Here is a 19,895-nt window from a genome sequence, read left to right as displayed (position 1 = left end):
TGTATGCAGATATGGAAACATGACACCCGTTGCACAGCAGTTTACCATGTGTGCTTTACCATGCATGCGTGTGCTTTAACATGCATGCGTGTGCTTTCACTTTTGTTTTATGATGCTTTGAGACACTTTGCAATGTGCTTTTACAGCTAATGTCTGCAGCATTGTGTTCAGATGACATCTAGTCTTGGTACCCCCCCCCCCCCCTCATTGGTTTAGGGCGTCTTGCCAGCACAGGCCCGCGCATTGCTGTTGCTATGTACTGGAGGGGTGGTGTGTGTAGAACTTGAAGAATTGCTTTAGTAAAGTTGTCACTTGTCAGGCTAATGAGAACAAATTGTTTTTCAAAATCCCAGATAGATGAAAACTGCTTGAATAAAGCTTTTGTAATTTTGGTTAAAAAAATAAAAATTCCTGCGAATGCAAAACCTTCACTGTACTGTATCTTTACAGGCTTGTCTTTTTAATTTCTTGCACGTTTTATTAAACATTAACCAGAATGCAGCCAGTTGTCGGCAGTTTGTTACCCCCTGGCTTGTTAATCATTTTTCAATCTCAGCTGACAGTATTTAGTTTAGTGGTTTTTTTGTTGTTTTTTTTTTTAAATAGTTTTCTCAGATGACTGTTTTTAATTTCACTGTTATTTCCTTTCCAAATGACTACACATCACAATAATGAGCTATTTGGTTTTGTTCTCCAGTTATTAACTTGCTAGGGGTGCTCTGTTTCCTAAGCAGGAACAGATTTGCGTTTGCTGGACTCCTAGAGCACCCTCCCCCTGTCTTGTATCTGAGGATTGTTAAATGTTGAGCTGGCATCAGGAGTGTTTTCAAAGAGCATGGGTGCGCGGTATGCACAGAGGTCATGGGCTCTGCTCCCATTGATTTGATACACTGACTGGCCAAAGAATTAGGGGAATTAGAATGCCCTGCAATGTATGGTGGCGTGGGCCACCAGGTCTAGCTCTGTGAGCGCTGTGTGCAACTAATCTGCAACAAAAATGGTAAAGCAGAAGGATAATGGTCATGATAATGGGTGTCCCATGCAACTGGCTTGTCCTACTTTAACAGAGTGGCTGCATTGACCCATCTTATTCATTCGTATAATATCAAAAAGGCATTGTGCAAAAGGAAACTAATGCAGAAGTGACGCCAAAAATAAGCACTAAACACTGTACTGTACAGAAGAGCGTTCCCAGTACATCAAGAAGCATTGAGGGGCAGGGCTAGCTTCCATAAACTGCAAACTGCACCATGAAAACCTTGAAAAGAATATAAATAAGGGAACATTTCTGAGCGCAGCTGCCGGACAAGACTGAACTGGAAAAGCAGCGTTGGGTGAGGAGATGGGAAGGGACTCTGTAGCTGCCTCAAAGGCAGGGTGAGGCACAGGGCATTCCAGGTAAAAGCTGCCCCTGTGGTATAGCCACCGTAGAGAGAGAAACAGAATAAAGAAAGTGAAACAGGTTTGAAAGGACCATGAAAGCAGGCTCGGGGGTAGAGCGCTGTTGCCATAGCGCCCTGTCGCCATGGCAGTTCGGTAGGTGGTGGAGCGCTGTGGCTTCTGAGCCAGCATTCTATTACTGTTGCGCTGTGGAGCCGAGGAATTCAGCATTCCTTCAGCAGAACCTAGCACTGCCAGTGCTCTATTCAAACAATAACAATGAGGCCAGCACAATGTACGTTTTTACTAGGGGCTGTGCTCGGGACTGTGAAATCACTTTAATTGCTGAAAATTTGGACGCTCTTTTGTTGCGTGTTTCTAAAACAATTAGGTGCCACAGGACTTTTTTTATTTTAGTTCTGTGTTATGTGATGCTCCCCCAAATGCTTTTGCTACCACTACAGAAGACTGGGTGGGGTATTTGCTCGTCGTTCACTCCGAATCCGAAAGACTATGCAGACACTATGGATATGTAAGGGTTAAGGCCGTAGATAAGGTTCTACGTGTCTAATTGGAGCTGACATGCTGGAATGCAGTTGCTGTAGCTCCGTTGGTTCACTGGTGCATCTGCTACACTCTGTAATTAGTCTGCTCTCTGAATAGAATGGGTTCTGTATACAATAACGCTAACTATATTTAAAAGTCTCTGTTTTTACAAAAGGGAAAAATAAATTGGAGGTTTTACTCGCACAGAGGGCTTGCTGTTCTGGGTCTCAGTTTCAACAAAGACTCTTCTTTTTGAGATGGTACAGTTTTAAATAGGAAAATCTAATAAAGGATGTGAAGCGTTTTCTCCAAAATCAGCTGTTTTGTTTAACGCGGCTCCCATAGGCAAGGATGTGTTGAAATGGAAATTCAAACTTTATTTCAGCTTTAGATCCCCTGCAGCCACATGGAACAAATAATTCAGATTTTTGACTAAATGCACCACTTATTTCCAGTGGAAGAAAAATGCTTTGCTAGCACAGAATACATGTAATAACTGAATGGTAACTGCAGGGTTGGAAATAAGACTCTTACTGCATATCAATTTCACCTGTTCCAGGTTTTAATAGGAGCTTGATTAGCATCAGTGTATAGGTAACAATCTCAGGTGTGTTTTATTAAACTCATAGTAAAACCAGGAATGGATCAAAGGGCTATGTAATGGGAGTCTGATTGCCGGCCCTGCAACTGTATGAAAAAAAACTATAGAAACAAAGTCTAGCAGGGTAGGATCCTTCGTCTTCCGTTTTTTAAATGATTGAGTGTTTGAGAGTAAAGTTTTATATATATATTTTTTATAATTATAATATGCGCAGCTCAGCTGACCTTTAAGTCACCAGTTAATTCTTTTTTTACCCTTAAAAGGGTACTCCAAAAAATCTCCCTGTTTGGAATTTTCAGAAGGCACTGTGGTTTGACCCCTCCCACCCTCGGAGTGCCCGTGGCTGACCCCTGTGTCAAGTCTACCAGACATATTGCATGGGAATAATCCTGCTTCATAAAACACTGTCATGCAAGGAAATCTGGAACTGTACTAGTTTAAGAGCCGCTTCCACATACAGGTACATTAACTAAAAGTCATTCTGTTCTCTAACTCTATTGTCTTGGAATGAACTGAAGCGCACTGTCTTGATACCTTTAAAGGAGTTCAAACTAAAGCTTGGCATCTGTGTAGCCGAGACATGTTTTTGCTTAGGCCTGTGCTCCTAAGTTGTTTCTTGGAATTGTTACTTGTTTGTATTGGTCGTGGCTTCTGTTACAAAAAAATGCACCAAATGTGGTTCCGATCTCCCAGTAATTCTGTTCTGGTGCTCCGGTAGAACTCTGCAGGAGTTCCGTCTTCCATTTGATATCTAGAAGCTCCAGCAGACCTGTGATTATTTGTTTGTCTTATCAGTATTTGAACCCGGACTGGTATGGAGATGCTAACATAAATATAACCCGATGCATACTGTAGTGGGAAAACTGCAATTAAAAACACGAAATCATTATTCTATTGTTTTTTTTTTCTCTCTCTCTCTCTTTGCAACATATTTCCATCTGCTGGGGGGGAAGGCATTCCCTCCCAGGTCTGTTTCTGTTTTGATCAGATCCTAATTTAAAGTACAGGCTTGGTGCCCAGATACCGTGGGAAGCTGTTCCGCTGCCTGACCATCTTAAGCAGCCACTACAGGGAAGTTTTTGTTTTTATTAATTTTTTCTTCTTTTTAAGTGAATGTTGGACAACCCCTCCCCTGCTTGTAGTTTAAGAGTGTCTTCAGACAGATTTGAAGAGTTTGATGTATGCAGTCAGTGGGATGTGTTACACAAGTTGTCCAACACTGTAATTTTCCATTCAGTAAAATGCAACACCTGTGCATAAATACACATTAGTCATTCCTGTAATAAACTTTGAATGCAGGTAAGTTAACTACACAGCTGCTACACTGTACTTGCACTTGTTACATTATTAAATAGATGTGCTCACAACGCAGTGATGTGATCGGGACAGTAAAATACATGTTAATGTAATGTCCATTCTCACAGTCACAGAATTGTGTGTGAAGTGCATCAACCAGTGCTTTTGAAAATGAGATGTATAGCTCAAGGGTGCTAGCTTGGTTAAATAAATACATCTGAAATAAAGTACAACACATTTTTCTTGAAGGTACAGAGAATCGTGCTGGTATAATCCACTGTCCTCGATCCTCAGTCTTACTTTGAATTGTTCTGGGTTTTTAACCTGGCTGTCACGTATATAGAATTGTTTTTAATTCTTGTAGAATTCACTGGAGGGGTGAAGGATGCTATGTACTGTAGCTCTGATGTTTTTTATCCACTGGCATTTACCTTGACTTGCTGCTTACAGTACATGGCGATATTAAATATTACCACTGAAGAGGTTTTCAGTTTGTTTTGATGTGGTATTATCAACACTCTGCCGGTACACAACGGCAATGTTAACACCTGTTGTCACCATGTGTATTAATTACACAGTTTCACACCTTCCTATTACAGAAGTCATCGAGCGATGCCTAAAACCACACCTTCAGCAGTCTGGCAATTCACAAATGCTTTGTCGACTGGTTAAAGCTTATTTTAAAGATACATTAAAAGTCATGCAAAATGTGCTTCCATTAACCCTTTATTGTCTATGGTACACAATCATGTACACTTTGTTTTGTATCTATGAAACCTGGCAGGGTACACGTTTGATACCTGTATAGAAAGGAGTCAGAAGTACTTCTCTGCATTCTCTCACTAGAATGCAGAGTAGGATAGTATCTCATGGAGGGTTTGCTGGTGCCCTTATGATCTGTGAAATAAGCACTATGTTGTTGTTGTTGTTGTTGTTGTTTTCATAGTCCGTATGAATCTTAGACTGTATTCAGTGTGTTTTGAAGCCCTGGAACATTCAAATCTATCATCTTTTTGACAAGCCCAGTTTTCAAGTTTGGTCATGCATTTAAACTCGGCACATTTTGTTTTCCCAACTGTGTGGCCTTTGCTGCAGTGTAGCTTTAATCACAGTCACAGCAGTTTATACACTTCATTGTGTGCGATTTCTCTTCTGCATTCTGTTCCTCTGTCCCTTTTGTCTACAGAGAAATGCACGTGTAGGGCTGGTCCAACCCTGCCATTTAGTCCTGTTAAACCTTCCTACTAGTAATTTAGTTTTTTATTTAATTACCCGTTTAATGGGATGAAAAGCCAAAAGCAGTGATTCGGGGGGGGGGGGGGGGGGGGCGGGATTTTGCAGACTCTGTTTACTTACAGTGGCGGGAGTGTTATGGCAACTGCTGTTGTTTACAAAGTCAGGCCTTGGAGTAAAACAACACCAGGTGCATTGGCCAATATATGAAACCACAAAACACGCCAGTTTGCACGATTTCATACAATATTGGTTTCTGTTTTATGATCTCTCAAACACGACTACCACTATACAGCACAGCAGACTTTAAAATAAAGAGGTCCTTAGTCTGCATTTAACGCTGGGAACAATCCAGGTGTCACACATGCAACTAGGCAGTGAATTCTTCTTAATTCTGTATTTTTGTCAAGGACGTTTCTATGACCAGGGAGCGGAAATGGTTCTATAAAAAGGGGACATCTGGGTTCCCAACTTCCAGGTTTAGTGATCAGTAAAAAGGGAAGCTCAGTGGTGTAACGGTGTCATCCTGTAATGAAACAGACGCTCTTCTCTATCGATCTGAACTCTGGTCTTTGTTTATTCTACTCGTTCCAGGCTTAATCCTGGTTAAGCAAGGATGTGCAACTCCTAAAAACAACAGTGGATTGGTTGTGACTTCAAGTAGTGCCTGTCTATTCTCAGAAATATTTACAGCACCCAGAAACTCCTTGCTCCTTTCCAAGCCCCCTGATTCAGCTGCGTTGTTCCTGGTGTTTTTGTCAGTGAGGTCCATCTGTTTTGGATGATTCCCCTGTTCTTCAGGTGGTGCTCTGTTAGCAGTCTTTTCCGATCGCTGCTGTCCTCCACACATGCTGTTTCCTGTGCTGCGGTCCAGCTTTGCAGTTTCATGGAAAGTTTTAGTATCTGACACTAGTTAGTCATGCTCCACGCTCCCACCTCCCTCAAACTCCATTCCATTCTACTTTTTCTACTGTCTTTAAACAGCCGAAGAAAAGTTGTGAAATTGTCACAGTACATTTCTCATGGTCTGATTTCCCCATGTATTTACTGTGCTTTTCTATAGTTCTCTGTGATTTATATCGATGGAAACAAGATTCCTATTACATAGCAGTTTCACGCCTTCCATGTTTTACTTGCAGCTGTGTATAGGTGACAAGCTCAGGTGTGTCTTAAACTCATAGTAAAACCAGGAATAGATGAAACTGCTATGCAATGGGAGTCTTCTTTCCATCCCTGCTTGCCTGTGCTTTACTGCACAGTCACCATGGTGTATTGCGGATGTCAAATCTAAATAAAACTGAAGAAATTGGACTTAACAGGTCTGTTTTAGTTTTATTGATTCAACTTTGCACAACTATTAGCTTGCGGCTTGGGTTGCACTAACCCATAGAGTCTCTGACTACAGCTATTACTCTTTCCTATAATAGTCTGACACACACATCCGTACAGTTTTGTGAATGCGGTGAATCATGAACTGCTTACCTTGGCATTGCCTCTGCATTCTAGGGGAAAGTCAACACAATGTGCAGTACAGTTCCACTCACTGTGGTCAGGTCACATGACTAAACTGATGTCTTGCAAACAAATTGGCATTGCTCACCCCTGATTTGCTGTAATTGACAGTCTTCAGGTGTGTTTAACTTGCTTACTGTATAGCAAGCGAGAGGCCTGCAGCTCCATTCAGTCTCTCTCAGCACATATCTTGATTGTTTTATTTAGTTCTTCCTTATTATTATTGTCCATTTTTGAAGGTTGTGGATTGAGCAGTAGCCTTGAGTAAGTTCACCAGGACGTGAAACTCACAGCACCTGTGGGCGTGGCCTGTTAATCCCACCGTTCAGCCCCTGCAGGTTAATCTGACATTTTCACAGCAGGCAGGACTCAATTTAGTGGCAGTTTATACTTGCAGGGCTGGAAGCAACTCTCCCATTGCATTGTTTGAGCCTTTCCAGAGTTTATATGAACTTTGTTTAAACAACGGCACCTAGTAAAACCGGAATGGATCTCGCTACTTCGCAATCTATTTTCTGTTTAACCAATTTATAAGCCTCTTTCTCTTCAGTGCTTCCCCAAAGAAACGCCCTCTGAAATGCAGATGTCAGTAAAAACCGCACCTGTTAACGGCTGTGAACGTGGGATGTTTCAGCTGCGTTGAAAGAAAAGTAAACTGCAATTATACCTCCTTTCAAACATATATCAATCATAAGCATCTTTCGTTATTTATTTATGTATATACTGTGATAAAAGAAGAATGAACACTCAGAGTCCTTTTCTCCCCAGTAAAACTAATCATTAACTGTTGCAGACAGTCCACCACCAGCACCTAAACGGTTAACCTGATTCGTAGCTTATCTGCAGTACAGCACAGTATGACTCGGCCGTGCTACAGGGCAGTGCGTGAGTCTGCCAGAGGGACGGTGTTTTAGTAGTTCAGCAGCAGCAAGAGGTTGGGCGGATTTTTGTTTTCTCTCTTCTGCGTGTTTGCTGTGAGCCCTGTCAGGATCAGGTTACAGTCCACAGTACCTACCTGCTGCAGTTGTGCAGATAGGCTGGGCACTGTTTGCTGGAGGAATAACCTAGCTAGCTGGCTACCTGTTTCGCTCCTAAAGGGGTGTAGAAGGAGCAGACCTGCTCGCTCCGTCTCTTGTGGATCTGAGAAGCTCCTGGACATTTTTTTTTTTTTTCATGTTGTTTTCGCAGTGAATTTGGGACACCGTAGTGAAAGGCAGCAGCCATGTGCTTCCAATGAGGAGACTGACTGTCGAAACAAGCCAGCTATGCTCCTGAAGAAAGAAAGGGTGGAGTGGAAAAATAGGGTTTTATAGTGTCATGTGTAGAGGGAGTATTCGAGAAAGAGAGAGAGAGAGAGCTGAGGAAATGTGAAACATGACTACATTTACAAGAATGAGGAGTGAAGTGCCAGTTTCTTACTGTGGATTTTACTGGGGAAGCTGAGTTTGCAAGCTGGTCAATGGGATAAGTGCGTACACACAGACTCACACAGAGACCAGGCAAGAAAACAGATCTTGTGTGGGCACTTTAGAAGTCAAGCCTGGGAGATACTAACGCACAAAGTTCCAGGAAATCGGGTGCACTTTCTGTAACCAGCAGAGCAATGTAACAGTGTGGAGATCAAAGGACACTGGGTTTAGTTATTAAGGTTGTGTCAAGAAAAAGCAATGTGCTCGTGAGAGAGGATTGTGTATGTAGGTGGTTGTTTCACTTGTAAAGAAGCTGCACAGCACAGATTGGAGCGGATTGAACTGCTGTTTCTCTGAGCTGTTCAGAGATTGTGCTGGGAGCAAACTGCTATTACACAAGAGGGCTGACTTTGAAGTTGACTTTATACTTTTTGTTTTTACGCAAGCCTCTGGGATACATTTACTGCTGTTTTATTTTTTTTATTTTTTTTTTATGGGTGCAGACACAGATTTAATTCCTGTGGAGATCGACAAGATATATATTAAATCTATATATTATATCTATGTATATACATATTTAATATAAGCCACTAGGAGAATCTCTTTGCATATGGATACATTATAAAGATCGTGGGAGGAATAAGAGTGGAAATAACCCACACCTCTCTCCTTGCTGTTGTTTGTTTGTTTTTTTTCTTCCGGGCACCTTCAAGGATTTCTGGGAATGTCGGAGACGAATTTGGGGGGGCCACTGTTTGGGGAGGCCCCTGACATTCTAGCCAGAGTGGACAAGGATTCCAAGGTGAGCAAGAAGCGGAGGACAGGTTCCATCAGCCGAGCCTTCAGCTGGCTGAAAGGGAAGAAGAAGAAAAGAAGCAGCACCAGCAGCGCAGGGTCCGGAGGAGGGAGTAAGAAAGGAGGGCACCCCAAGAGCAAAGAGCAGCGCGGAGACTCGGCCAACCAAGGTAAGAACAGGAGGCCGCGCAACGGCAGATCCATTCCAGTCCAGGTCTTTATTCCAACCTGCTCACGGTCAACGATCTCCTTTAGGACCTGGCTGGGCATGGATTGGAGTGAGTCATGCATCACTGTGCTAGAGCAAGGCTTTAGATCCATGGGGGAGCAAACTTCCAACGACCTGTGGGAAACTTGCAGAACTCCCAATTATGCAAATAAAATGGAATTGTGTTTTTTTTTTGCAGTCATTAGGGATTTTCAATTCCAGTCCCATAGGAGGTGGATAGAAGTTTAATTAGTTCTATTAAGCCATTTTTAGAGCCTGGTTGGATCAAAAACCTGGACGTGAGGCCAATTCTGCCGATACCCGTGTGATAGAGAAACAAAGTCAAATCGTCTTGATGCCCCAGATAAAAAATAAAAAAAATCGGAATGATTGGTATTAACTCTTTAAAGACCAGGGTTTTTGTGTTATCGGCATCCTGTTAAAAATGTGTTTCTGCTACCACCCCACAACAGGAACAGGTTCTGCAGTAACTTAAGAGCAGCCTGGAGATCTTACCGGTCTGGCTCCTTTTAGTCACTGGGTGTGTCAGTTTGTATTTTAAACAAGCTGTCTCTGCTTGACGGGGGTTTCACATCCAGTGCTTGCTCATTTCAACAGGAATAAAAGTTACAGCACAGCAAACTCGGATTTCAATCTGCTCTTCAGATGTATGTAAAACCCCATGGTTCATAACTCGCATTGCTTAATAACCGTCATTGTGTGTGCGTGTGCGTGCGTGTGCGCGTGTGCGTGCGTGTGTGCGCGCGTGTGTGTTTGTGTGGATCTCATTTACATTGCATTACATTTTTGAATTGTTGGATCATGTTGAAATCCATTTGATACGTTTATATTTCAACATAACTTTGGGCCTTCTGGGAGGGAGAGTGGAAAGATCTTGTGAATTTAAATTAATCCAAATCTGAACAAAACGCATGTCAAAATAAATGAAACTTTGGCCTTGCCCTCGAGTTAGGGTGCGTTTTACAATGAGTCATTCACTGGCACACGAATCGCTGGCCATGGCTTCCACTGTTAATATAATCACATTAGATAAGCCTACAATAAAACATGTAGGTGTATACAATATGCCACACCTTGACCACCTGTCTGTAGACAGTCAATAGATCAATTCAAGGTACAGCATATTACAATGTGTCTGCTAATGCCCTTTCACATACTGTACAGGCTGATTGCCAGAGCATTAGTCATTTCTTTTTTGTTTTATTACACAATGCGTGTTTGCCAATAAACACATGGAAATGTTTTAATGAAAAACTCATTCTTGTGTTAACTGAAGTATTACACAAAAAAAAGGAAAATAATATTGTAACAACAATTGACAACTGTTTTCAGTGAGGTTCTGGGAACTTTCCCTAGACATGATAGTCCTGCTGTTTTAAATCGTGTTTAAAGTCACACCTATTTTTTACTGTTGCTTGTAACTGCTAGTTTCCTTTATCTATGTAAAGACAGTGTATTTGTCTTGTTGGTTCTCCTGGATTACCTCCATCATTTTTACTTTCTCTTACAGTTCACTTTAAACTTATATAGGAGGCTCCCACCCCCCTTCCTTCCTGCATGAAGCTTAGGGCATGGAGCTCTTTTGGCACCCTCTGTTTTCTCTGAACTGGGAATAAACCTGCTGTTGAGTCTGGTTCTGACTGCTGGGTGCACAGGCTCCATGATTCTGAGTACAGATTGTGAAAGGGACAAAGGGTTATTGAGGCCCAATGATGGCTAAGTCTTATTCTCTTAAATACTTTTTAATTAGAAAACCTGATTCGGAGCGAGCTGCTGCTGCTTATCCCTGTTTTTGCAATTCCTGTTCAGCTTTCTTTCTTTTTTTCTTTCTTTCCTTGGTAACCTTGTATGATGTAATTAATTCCATATCCCACTCTGACACATTAATATCCCTACATGTGAGGCGGCACGCTGGCTCTGGAGTGGCAATGTGATCTTGCACCATTTCCTCAGACTCCATGTCAGGGAAGTAACTTACTCCATTTGCTGTTTTCTTCACCTCCCCACTATACCGGGTGTGGCTAATTGAAGTAAGTGAAGACATTCATTGCTCATTCACTGTAATGAGATTAATTATCCTAACAGCCACACCTGGTGATTTAAAGCAAGACATGTCATTCTATCATTACAGGATAGCATGAAGTTTAGAAAGAATAGTAAATGTCAATTCACGTTACCTTCAGTGAGCCCTGACCCTCGTCGTCATTACTGATGATGCAGTAACACCCCCACGTCCCCAGAGGGCGCTGTGGATCCGATCGGGTGCAGCACCTCCCAGTGCTTCAGGTTGAAGTAGCCAGCAATAAGAACCTTCGTGACTCTTGCGATGTGATGGATTACTCACCTTGAATAAAGCTGGAGGAGGTTGCTTTATCAGAGCCGGTAACTGCTGAGCGACACTTTTCTTATCTAATTCCTCTGTGTGCTTTCCTGGATTCTTTCAGAAGGACAGTGTGTTGTTGGGTTTGAACTTTGAACCCAGACAGAGCTGTGGAATGGCTTGCCAACCAATGATCTGGAACAGAGATTTAAAAAAAAAAAAAAAAAGATTGGCAACGTAACTTTGGATTCCAACACTCTTTTAAAACGGTGGATTTCGATAAACACATGCTATTTATTTATGCGGAATACGCTGTATTTTATACTTCAAGTCAGATAACAAAAAAAGTTTATTTCAGTGGAATAATAATCTGACACGTTCTTGCACATTTTAAAATATGCTCTAAAAATAAATAAGTGTCATTTCATCTCTGGTAAGTTTATGTAAGCGGTAATCGGATATTCATCAATGCCATGTAAACAGACTTGAAAAGCCTGGAGGTGATTCATTTGAGTCCTGGTATATGTGTGGTCTTGCCTCAGATACCACACTTAAAATACTGCAGCTTGAGAGAGAACATGTCTGTTTCTCTTCCAATGATTGGAGTTGCTGTGCTCAAAAGATTAATAGATTTGCCTAAAGAAGTTGAAGAAGCCACTCCAGAGCTTGATAGGAATGCAGAACCTAATAAATGTGTTAAGCAGGGGAACAAGAAGCCTGCAACCAGTTAGCTGTGGTTAACGTCAAGCAGTAATGTAGCTAGCCCCTTGCAGCAGTGTACCAAGTTTAAACTTGCATGGAGCGGACCCATGTCTCCTTATTGGCCTGATGCAATACTGTGCAATTCACATGTTTAGAGGCGTTTTACAGCAATCGCACTGATGAAGGTTACTGTAGTCAGAAATAAAGCTGACCTGCGTTGGAGTCAAGATCCATAGAGTCCAAGGTCAGCTGCTTCAAGCTACCAAACCAAGTTTTACAAGCAATCTGCACCACCCAGTTTTAATATCAGAGTTTGAGCTTGGTTGTAAATGGATTTGGGGATCATCAGCAGCCAACATTCAGATGAAAAGAATTAGGCAGGTGCAGCTGTAACTTCAAGGAAACAGGATGTTGGATATGAGAGTCTATTCTTTAAGTAAGTAAATAATATGCTAGATTAATCAGCCCATACCATTGTATTTATATTGATCCAGGTGTGTTTATAAGTCCATATGTGCAGTCCACCCTTGCTCAGATTGTGTAAGATTGGGCTGTAATATAGCCCACGTCTGAGACTAGTCTCCCTCAGCCACAGTGCATGCCAGAAATCGCTCTTCAAATTAATAGGAAAGTTTAGTCCTGAGTGTAAGGTGAAGTGACTCATGTGGGTTTAAAAATATACACAGTTTTATGTATTATTATTATTATTATTTATTTCTTAGCAGACGCCCTTATCCAGGGCGACTTACAATTGTTACAAGGTATCACATTATACATTATTTTCACATTGTACAGTTATCACATTATTTTTACATACAATTGCCCATTTATACAGTTGGGTTTTTACTGGGGCAGTCTAGGTAAAGTACCTTGCTCAAGGGTACAACAGCAGTGTCCCCGACTGGGGATTGAACCCACAACCCTCCGGTCAAGAGTCCAGAGCCCTAACCACTACTCCACACTGCTGCCATGTACTTCCTTATAAGCCTGTGGTGAAAATATGAGAGCTGTATTTTCCTATCACTCCAGCAGCAAGAAATGCTCTTCAATTGTTTTTAGATGATTTATTACTATTCCTGTTATCTTTTGTTTGAGTAAAGGAAGGATAAGTCCTTGGTACACATTGTGCTTTTATCCTCCAAGGATTACGGGCGTATTTTTGGCGTCGGGCCGCAGGTAAAGTTTTCAGATGTAGGACAGTACTTTCAAAGACTTGATAGGAGATTTGCACACATTCCAGAATCCAGTCATTTAAAAAAGTAAAGCAGCTGTGGTGAGAGATCACATCTGTACATTATGTTTTTATCATGTATCCATGGCTACTTGTGATGAAACGGAACAAATACTGTACTGCGTAAAGATGATTAAATATTAAAGCAGGGTGGAATTAAGACTCCCATTGCATAGTAGTTTGATCCATTCCTGGTTTTGAGTTTAGTAAGACACACCTACGCTTGGTACCTCTGCACGTGGCTAATCAAGCTCGTAGTAAAACCTGGAATGGGTCAAACTGCTACCAATAGGAAATTTATTTCCATCCATGTAAAGAACTCCATTTTGTGTTTTGGATATGTCTTTCTGTATTTTCTGATTTGTACATTTTTATATCGATCAACCCCAACAACACTGCATTCCAGGGAGAATCGAGATTCGCTAAAACTATACGTCTAACTACAGACGATACAGGTAGCAAAACGATATCAACACAGATTTATACTGATCAGGATTCAATTTGTCTCTGCCTTACTTAAAACCAAACTGCTGGGCGAAAGTGAGAACCAGTTTATTCCTGTCCCAAAAAACAACCTATAAAATGTGTTCACAAAGTATGAAACGGAGGGTCTTTTTATTCACTGCTGAACACATTGTGAGTGTGATCATATTTGCTGTCAGTGCGCCTCAGTTTTGGGAATTAAGTTATAACTTTCCCACACTGGGAAATATCTGTTACAGTTGCTAGGTTTGCTGGTGCTACATAATGACTGATACATATTCTAAAGCAGACTATCAAAACAATGTACTTATTTTATTTATTTTCAGTCACTACACACAAAACAGTTAACAATGGGAGAAAGCCTTTGCTGTTAATGGCCTTCTAGCATTGGATGACCTTGTTTCAAATTGTGTTTATGCACTGTTGGCTGACAGTCATTGTAACAGTTCCAATTTTCTGGTTCCAATTTTTAAAAATAGTTCATGCAGTTTTTAATTTGAAACAGGCAGGCGGTGAAAGAGCTCAGGGGTATTTGTTTGTATTGCAAAGCAGATTCAAATCGACGTGTTGGTTTTGTGTTTTAGAAAGCACGGCCAGTGGTACCAATAACTGTCCCTCACACAGCTTGTGTTACTAATGAGAAGCACTGAGAAAAAAGACTTGAGTTCTGCTGGAGAGACACCAACTGTTTTATTAACGTAAACGTATTCCAGCTTCATAATTAAAACTGCTGGGGTCTAGTAAAAGCAATGTGCGGGTAGTTGTGTATGCTAAAGGATGTAGAGGTCTTGAAGGTAGAAGGCAGATTGGTATATGTTGCGGAAAGTGAATCGGTATAAAATTATGTTAGATCATTAGGCAGGTAAAAACCTGCGTGTTATTTTGTGATTTCCCAGTCCTGATTTAGAATACAATAGCTGTGAATGAATTGGTAGGCATGCTGTAATTTCAACAGCAGCAGGCTGTCGTAATTTCCCAGTGAATCAGCGATTTCACAGTGTCCTTCTCCTCTTTCAGATATAAGCCATTGCTGCATTAGGGGGGTCTGGTTGTGAACAATTCATAATAGATAGTGAGATATCTGTCTAGGTTTGGAATGCCAGGGGGAACCTCTCTCTTGTGTAAAGTGGCTCTGTGGAATGAATACTGCAATCACTCAGTCTGTGCCTCAATCACTAAATCCACATGCCTTGAAAGCACTGCCTTCAGTTCTGCACAGTTACCGGGGAAGACGAGCAGGCAGAGAGTGAGAACAGTCCACCCGTGCTATAACAGCAAAGCCATTGACTGGAAATGAATTGGGAAATGCAGAACAGTTTACCGAATGTATACAGTATACTACAGCAAGGATGGAAATAACACTCCTATTTCACGGCGGTTTCACCCATTCCAGGTTTTAGTATGTGCTTGATTAGTAAAGGTAACAAGCTCAGGCGTGTCTCATTAAACTCATAGTAAAACCTTGAATGGATCAAAGCGCTATGCAATTGGAGTTATTTCCATCCCTGCTACAATGTACCATGATTTTAGGGTCCTCATTATGTGCTGATGGTGTCTGCCCGCCCGTTGGTCTCTTCCATGGTATACTACAGTTAACTTTTATAATTGTAACCCCTTATGAAAATTTAAAGAGGTTTTCCTGTGATTCCAGGTTTTCCTGTGAATCTGAGCTGCAAGGTTCCTGTACGGTAGGTGTAGAATTAAGCTCAGGTTTGTGTTTAACTTGGCTCGGACCAAAAGCTGGAGCGGGAGTTTTCAATCAGGCCCTGTTTTAATAACCCCCGAGGTCTTTTAAGGAATTATTTACCAGCCCTGACCCTGACCCTGGCATCAAGTGAAAACAATCAGCTTTGTAAATGATTCTCAGTTTATTCAGTAAACCCAGACCTGCCCAAGCAAGCACGTACAGTAAACTATCCACGTGTTTGTAGAAAACCAAGCGTGTAACATCTTGACTGCATAAAGACTTGTGAGGTCGGTGTCATGTATTTTATTTCTGGTGGTAACCTGGCGTGCTTGTAAAGCAACGTTCACTGCCAAGAGATCCAAAGCGGCTGGCTTTGTGGCATTATTCCGATTTGGAGCCGTAGATTTGTTTTTTAATTTCCAAGAGAATCAGATAATCTTTCCAAACAGGTTTCCCACCTGACCAGCCTTCAATTAGACAACGCCTTCTAAAAAATGCCACCATGTTTGAAATATCCTTTGGCGATTACTGCGTGCATTACACTGTGTTACATTTCACAGTGTGTGTCGCCACTGTAGTACAAATTGGCCACAATTAATCACATGCTGTGTGTTAAAAGAGAAAGAAGGAAGAGGACATAGTGTACCTGCCAACAGTAAATCACAGCAGCGCTTTGTGTCTGTGTTCTGCATGCAGATTAAGAAGATCTTGCCTTTGTTAAAAGCACATCCAGCTGCTGCCATTACATTGTTTTATTGCTCTGGGCACTGGCTGTTTAAAACCCATATACCCTAATGAAATAAACAAGCACCCCCGGCCCCTATTCCATTCATTGTTGACTCAATGCCAGTGTTTTAATACAGGCGCAATCAGAGTGCTACCAGCCCTGGGCATTCAGAAACCTCATCGTATGTTACTAAAACAGCTCCACCATAGGGCTGTAGATGCAGCACTTTGTAGCGCAGCCAAGCCAAGGATTGAACTGAACATGTCTGGAGGTGAACAGCTGGCACTGTAAGTAATGCAGAATGTTACGAGTAATGTGCCTAATCTCCCTCAGGGGGCGCTGTTACAGCAGGCTGGGAGTGGATCCCCTGCATGCTGACCTTGAGGAGCTCGGGTGTCAGCAATGCTGTGTCTGCAGGGATGTGGAATGCAGTACGATACACAGGAGCTCTCCCCCATAGGGGGGGTTTCATGCTTCAGCATGCAAGTTTGCCCCTGCAGCTAAACTTACCTGGACTGACCACTTTGTCTGCTTTCTGCTTGGGTAGCATGCACAGAAGGGGAAAAGCTGTGAGGGATTGTAGGAAACGGTATACCAAGGATTAATATTGAGCATTATTTTGGGTCATTGCAGTGTGAAAATGACACCGCAGCCACCTGACAATTGAAAAAAAAAATGCATACATACATTTACTAAATGCAGTGTAGCTTTTATGCATGTGTGTTAAGGACAATGTAAGTTATCATTATCATGCCAATTCTGAAAAAAGATTTTTATATACAGTTTAAAATAGCTGCAGAGCATAATCATACGTTTACAGGAACAGTTGAATCTTAATGTGGAGATAAATATGTGTTACGCACAGCAACTTTCACTGGGGCGCAGTTACAGACTGCCGCTGTTCGGAGGTATTACTGCGAGATGTCCCTGTGAGGAGGTCCAGCCAGTGCCTTGTACTGTAGTTTAAAATCAATATGATATGCTGATGGGGTTCTGTTTTTGCACAGCTGTATTTTTAAATGATATCAAGGTCCCTGTACTTTGTTTGCATATCCACACTGCTGGGCCAGGGCGTGCTCCAGTTAGCAGCAGGCAAACATTTTCCTGTCAACGCATGGTTCCTTATGGAGTCAGCTGATCACTTTGCAGGGACGGAGCAGGGGGATGTTCTTCATGATTTTTGAAGGTGTCCTCCATCAAGAGCTGAGGCTTGAAACCTGCAGCTTTCTACTGTTTTAATTACCCTTTCTTTGCAACAAATGGTGCTCTATTAAGCAGTCTGAATTCTTGCAGTAGTAAGCAAACACTTTCAGAGCTAAGTAACTACATGAAGATAACGGAGTAGTTTTAGTTCCTAGATGTAGGCTATGCAGGTCTGTCTGTATTGTATTATATTGTATGAAGTCGTTTTCAGTTGTTACGTTTTAATTGGCAGATAACAGCATTCCTATTTCCTGTCTTCGATGATTCTGCATGCTTTTAATGACTTTTTCATTTCCGAGATAAGTTTGATGATGTTCCTGACAGCACAGTCCATTCTGAACTCGGCAGAGCCCAGAGCTTGCCAGCGTTCCTCAGCCTCTCGGTAGCCCCTCCCTTTGCATTACTGAAAGGTGGTTTCATCACCATCGCTGTTCAGTCCAGCTCCGCTTTTATTACGTTCTATAGTCTGTGTGAAATTGTGCAAGAGATTATCAAGTATTTTGCTTTAACCCTTCCATGCATGGCAACCTCATAGGGGGACGGATACAAAAAAATACCTCTTGTCTTTATATGGAATGTGGAAGACGCAAACGCATGACCTCATATGACGATGCTTTATGTGGGGAAATAAATGGAAACAATTTTCAATGAAAAATATATTATGTGTTCAAAATTACTTTTTTTTGTAGCTATTTTCAATCTTTCTTGCATGAAAGGGTTAAACCGTGCCATGTTTTTTTTAATGTTTTACTACCATGCATGGCTCTAATTTACAAAGCTTGCCTTAGCTTTACCATGCTTTCACTATGCTTTATTACACTTAGCTATGCTTTTACTATGGTCAACTTTTATAAGGGAAAGTCCTATTAAGATTTGAACAATTATCCCTCATACTCACGTTTTGAGCATTGGTTACGTTCTACTCCTGTTTTACAAAAATATATCCTTCATTGTCACATGCATATGGGCTCAGTGATTTCAGAGGACAAATATGTACTGTAATGCCTCTGTTGGTTATGCTCTCCTTTTGATTTGATAGTAGCTTTAAGACTCTTTCCGTGATTCAGAACCATTCAGATTTGATCCTTGAGTGATCTGGATGAATTTTTCATATCCTGTCTTTTATCAGGTGGATTTGAGAGACTCTTTTGCCAAGAAAAGAAAAGAAACCTTCATCGGCACTGCCAAGGACCCCTCAAGGGTACATTCTCCAGGCTTTCAGTGTACCTCATATAAATAAAACCCCACCTTCTGTCCCTTTTGAATTAAATGTTTGAAACACTGCATTTCTTGACTCGCCCCTTTTGCAGACCTCAATGATAAGGGTGTGTCTGCATGTGTGCAAATCTTCTGGTCTCAACAACGAGACTGTTTGTTTGTTTTATAGCTGAGATACACACCAGTTCAGGGAACAAACAAAAGATGTGTGTATTTTTATTTCTATGGTAACATTTAGTGGTAACACTTTAAAATAAAGGCTGCAAATTCAGAATGAATCCCGGGTGAAAACCACAGGAATAACACCTGAATATCTTCTGCACTTCCTCTGCTGCGTTTTCAAATTCAGTGTTGCTTCCTAAATCGGGATTGAACCCTTTGGAATCTGCAACTCCTTTCCAAGGGCATCCTGGCCAGAATGGCGCTGAAAAGGTTAACGTGTTTAGAAATCAAGCAAATAAAATTAATTTGGTCTGCAAAAAAAAAAAAAGCTGTTCCAAATCGGTCAAGAATTGTTACGAGACAAAAATTCAAAATACAGACAACATGGCAAGATTGATATAGATAGAGACAGGCTGGTTGGGGGTGTGGGGTTGTGTTTCTACAGCTTTGGAAATAAAACCGTGGGCTGTCAAGGTCTGCTTCTGACGATAAAGTAGAGCACACAGGAGGATAAACTGTACGAAAAGAATGCAAACGGACACCGAGGAATTTTATTTTGGCGTAGGAATTGAACGTGATTAGAAGGCCATGCAGTTTTGAAGGCTCTGAAGAAATATTAGTGGCTGTGGAATTGGGATCTGTATATGATCACCATAATCAAACTCAGACTAGTCCTGCACCCATCCCTGGGTTTCAGACTTATCCACAGTTAAGTATATATGTATTTTAAATGATCAGAAATCAGGTTCTTGTTAAATACAGTGTCTGTCTACCATAGCTCATAGTAAAGCTACAGACAGCTAACAGCATATTTACAGCAGCACGGCTTGATTTTTAACATTCCTGGCACCTACTGTGCTGATAATACCTGGTCTTTTCAATAATAATGCCTAAACTAGGTTTGAGACCCAGGACTGGGTGCAGGTCTAGTGTGAGTTTCGAAACCTGTCCCCCAAAAAATTATGATTGATTATGATTCATGATCTGTTGAATCCTGAGATACTTTTAGCTTAAATTGCACCACATATTTGAAATATATTTTTCAGGGGCTCTCAATTCCCCCCCCCCCCCCCCAAGAAAACTGTTATACTTAACTGGAAACACAGCAAAGTACTGAGAGCCCTCCTTCCTCACATTCCTATTGTGACTGATCAGTGTTCA

General features: G+C 41.5%; 1 protein-coding gene across 1 annotated transcript in view; it reads left to right on the top strand.

Annotated features, from left to right (window-relative positions):
* Window positions 1-19,895, top strand: part of LOC117962699 (uncharacterized protein KIAA1522 homolog) — a 58,901-nt gene that overhangs the window by 6,973 nt on the left and 32,033 nt on the right. Inside the window, exon 2 of the mRNA XM_059000399.1 lies at window positions 8,691-8,942. Within this exon, the coding sequence (XP_058856382.1) occupies window positions 8,702-8,942 (241 nt within the window). The 5' untranslated portion in view covers window positions 8,691-8,701. The remainder of the gene's footprint in view (window positions 1-8,690; window positions 8,943-19,895) is intronic.

The sequence above is a fragment of the Acipenser ruthenus genome, chromosome 25 (genome assembly GCF_902713425.1).
Source record: "Acipenser ruthenus chromosome 25, fAciRut3.2 maternal haplotype, whole genome shotgun sequence".
Lineage (NCBI taxonomy): Eukaryota > Metazoa > Chordata > Actinopteri > Acipenseriformes > Acipenseridae > Acipenser > Acipenser ruthenus.
Note: the sequence above shows the minus strand (reverse complement) of the source record. Positions and strands in the feature narration are given on the sequence as shown.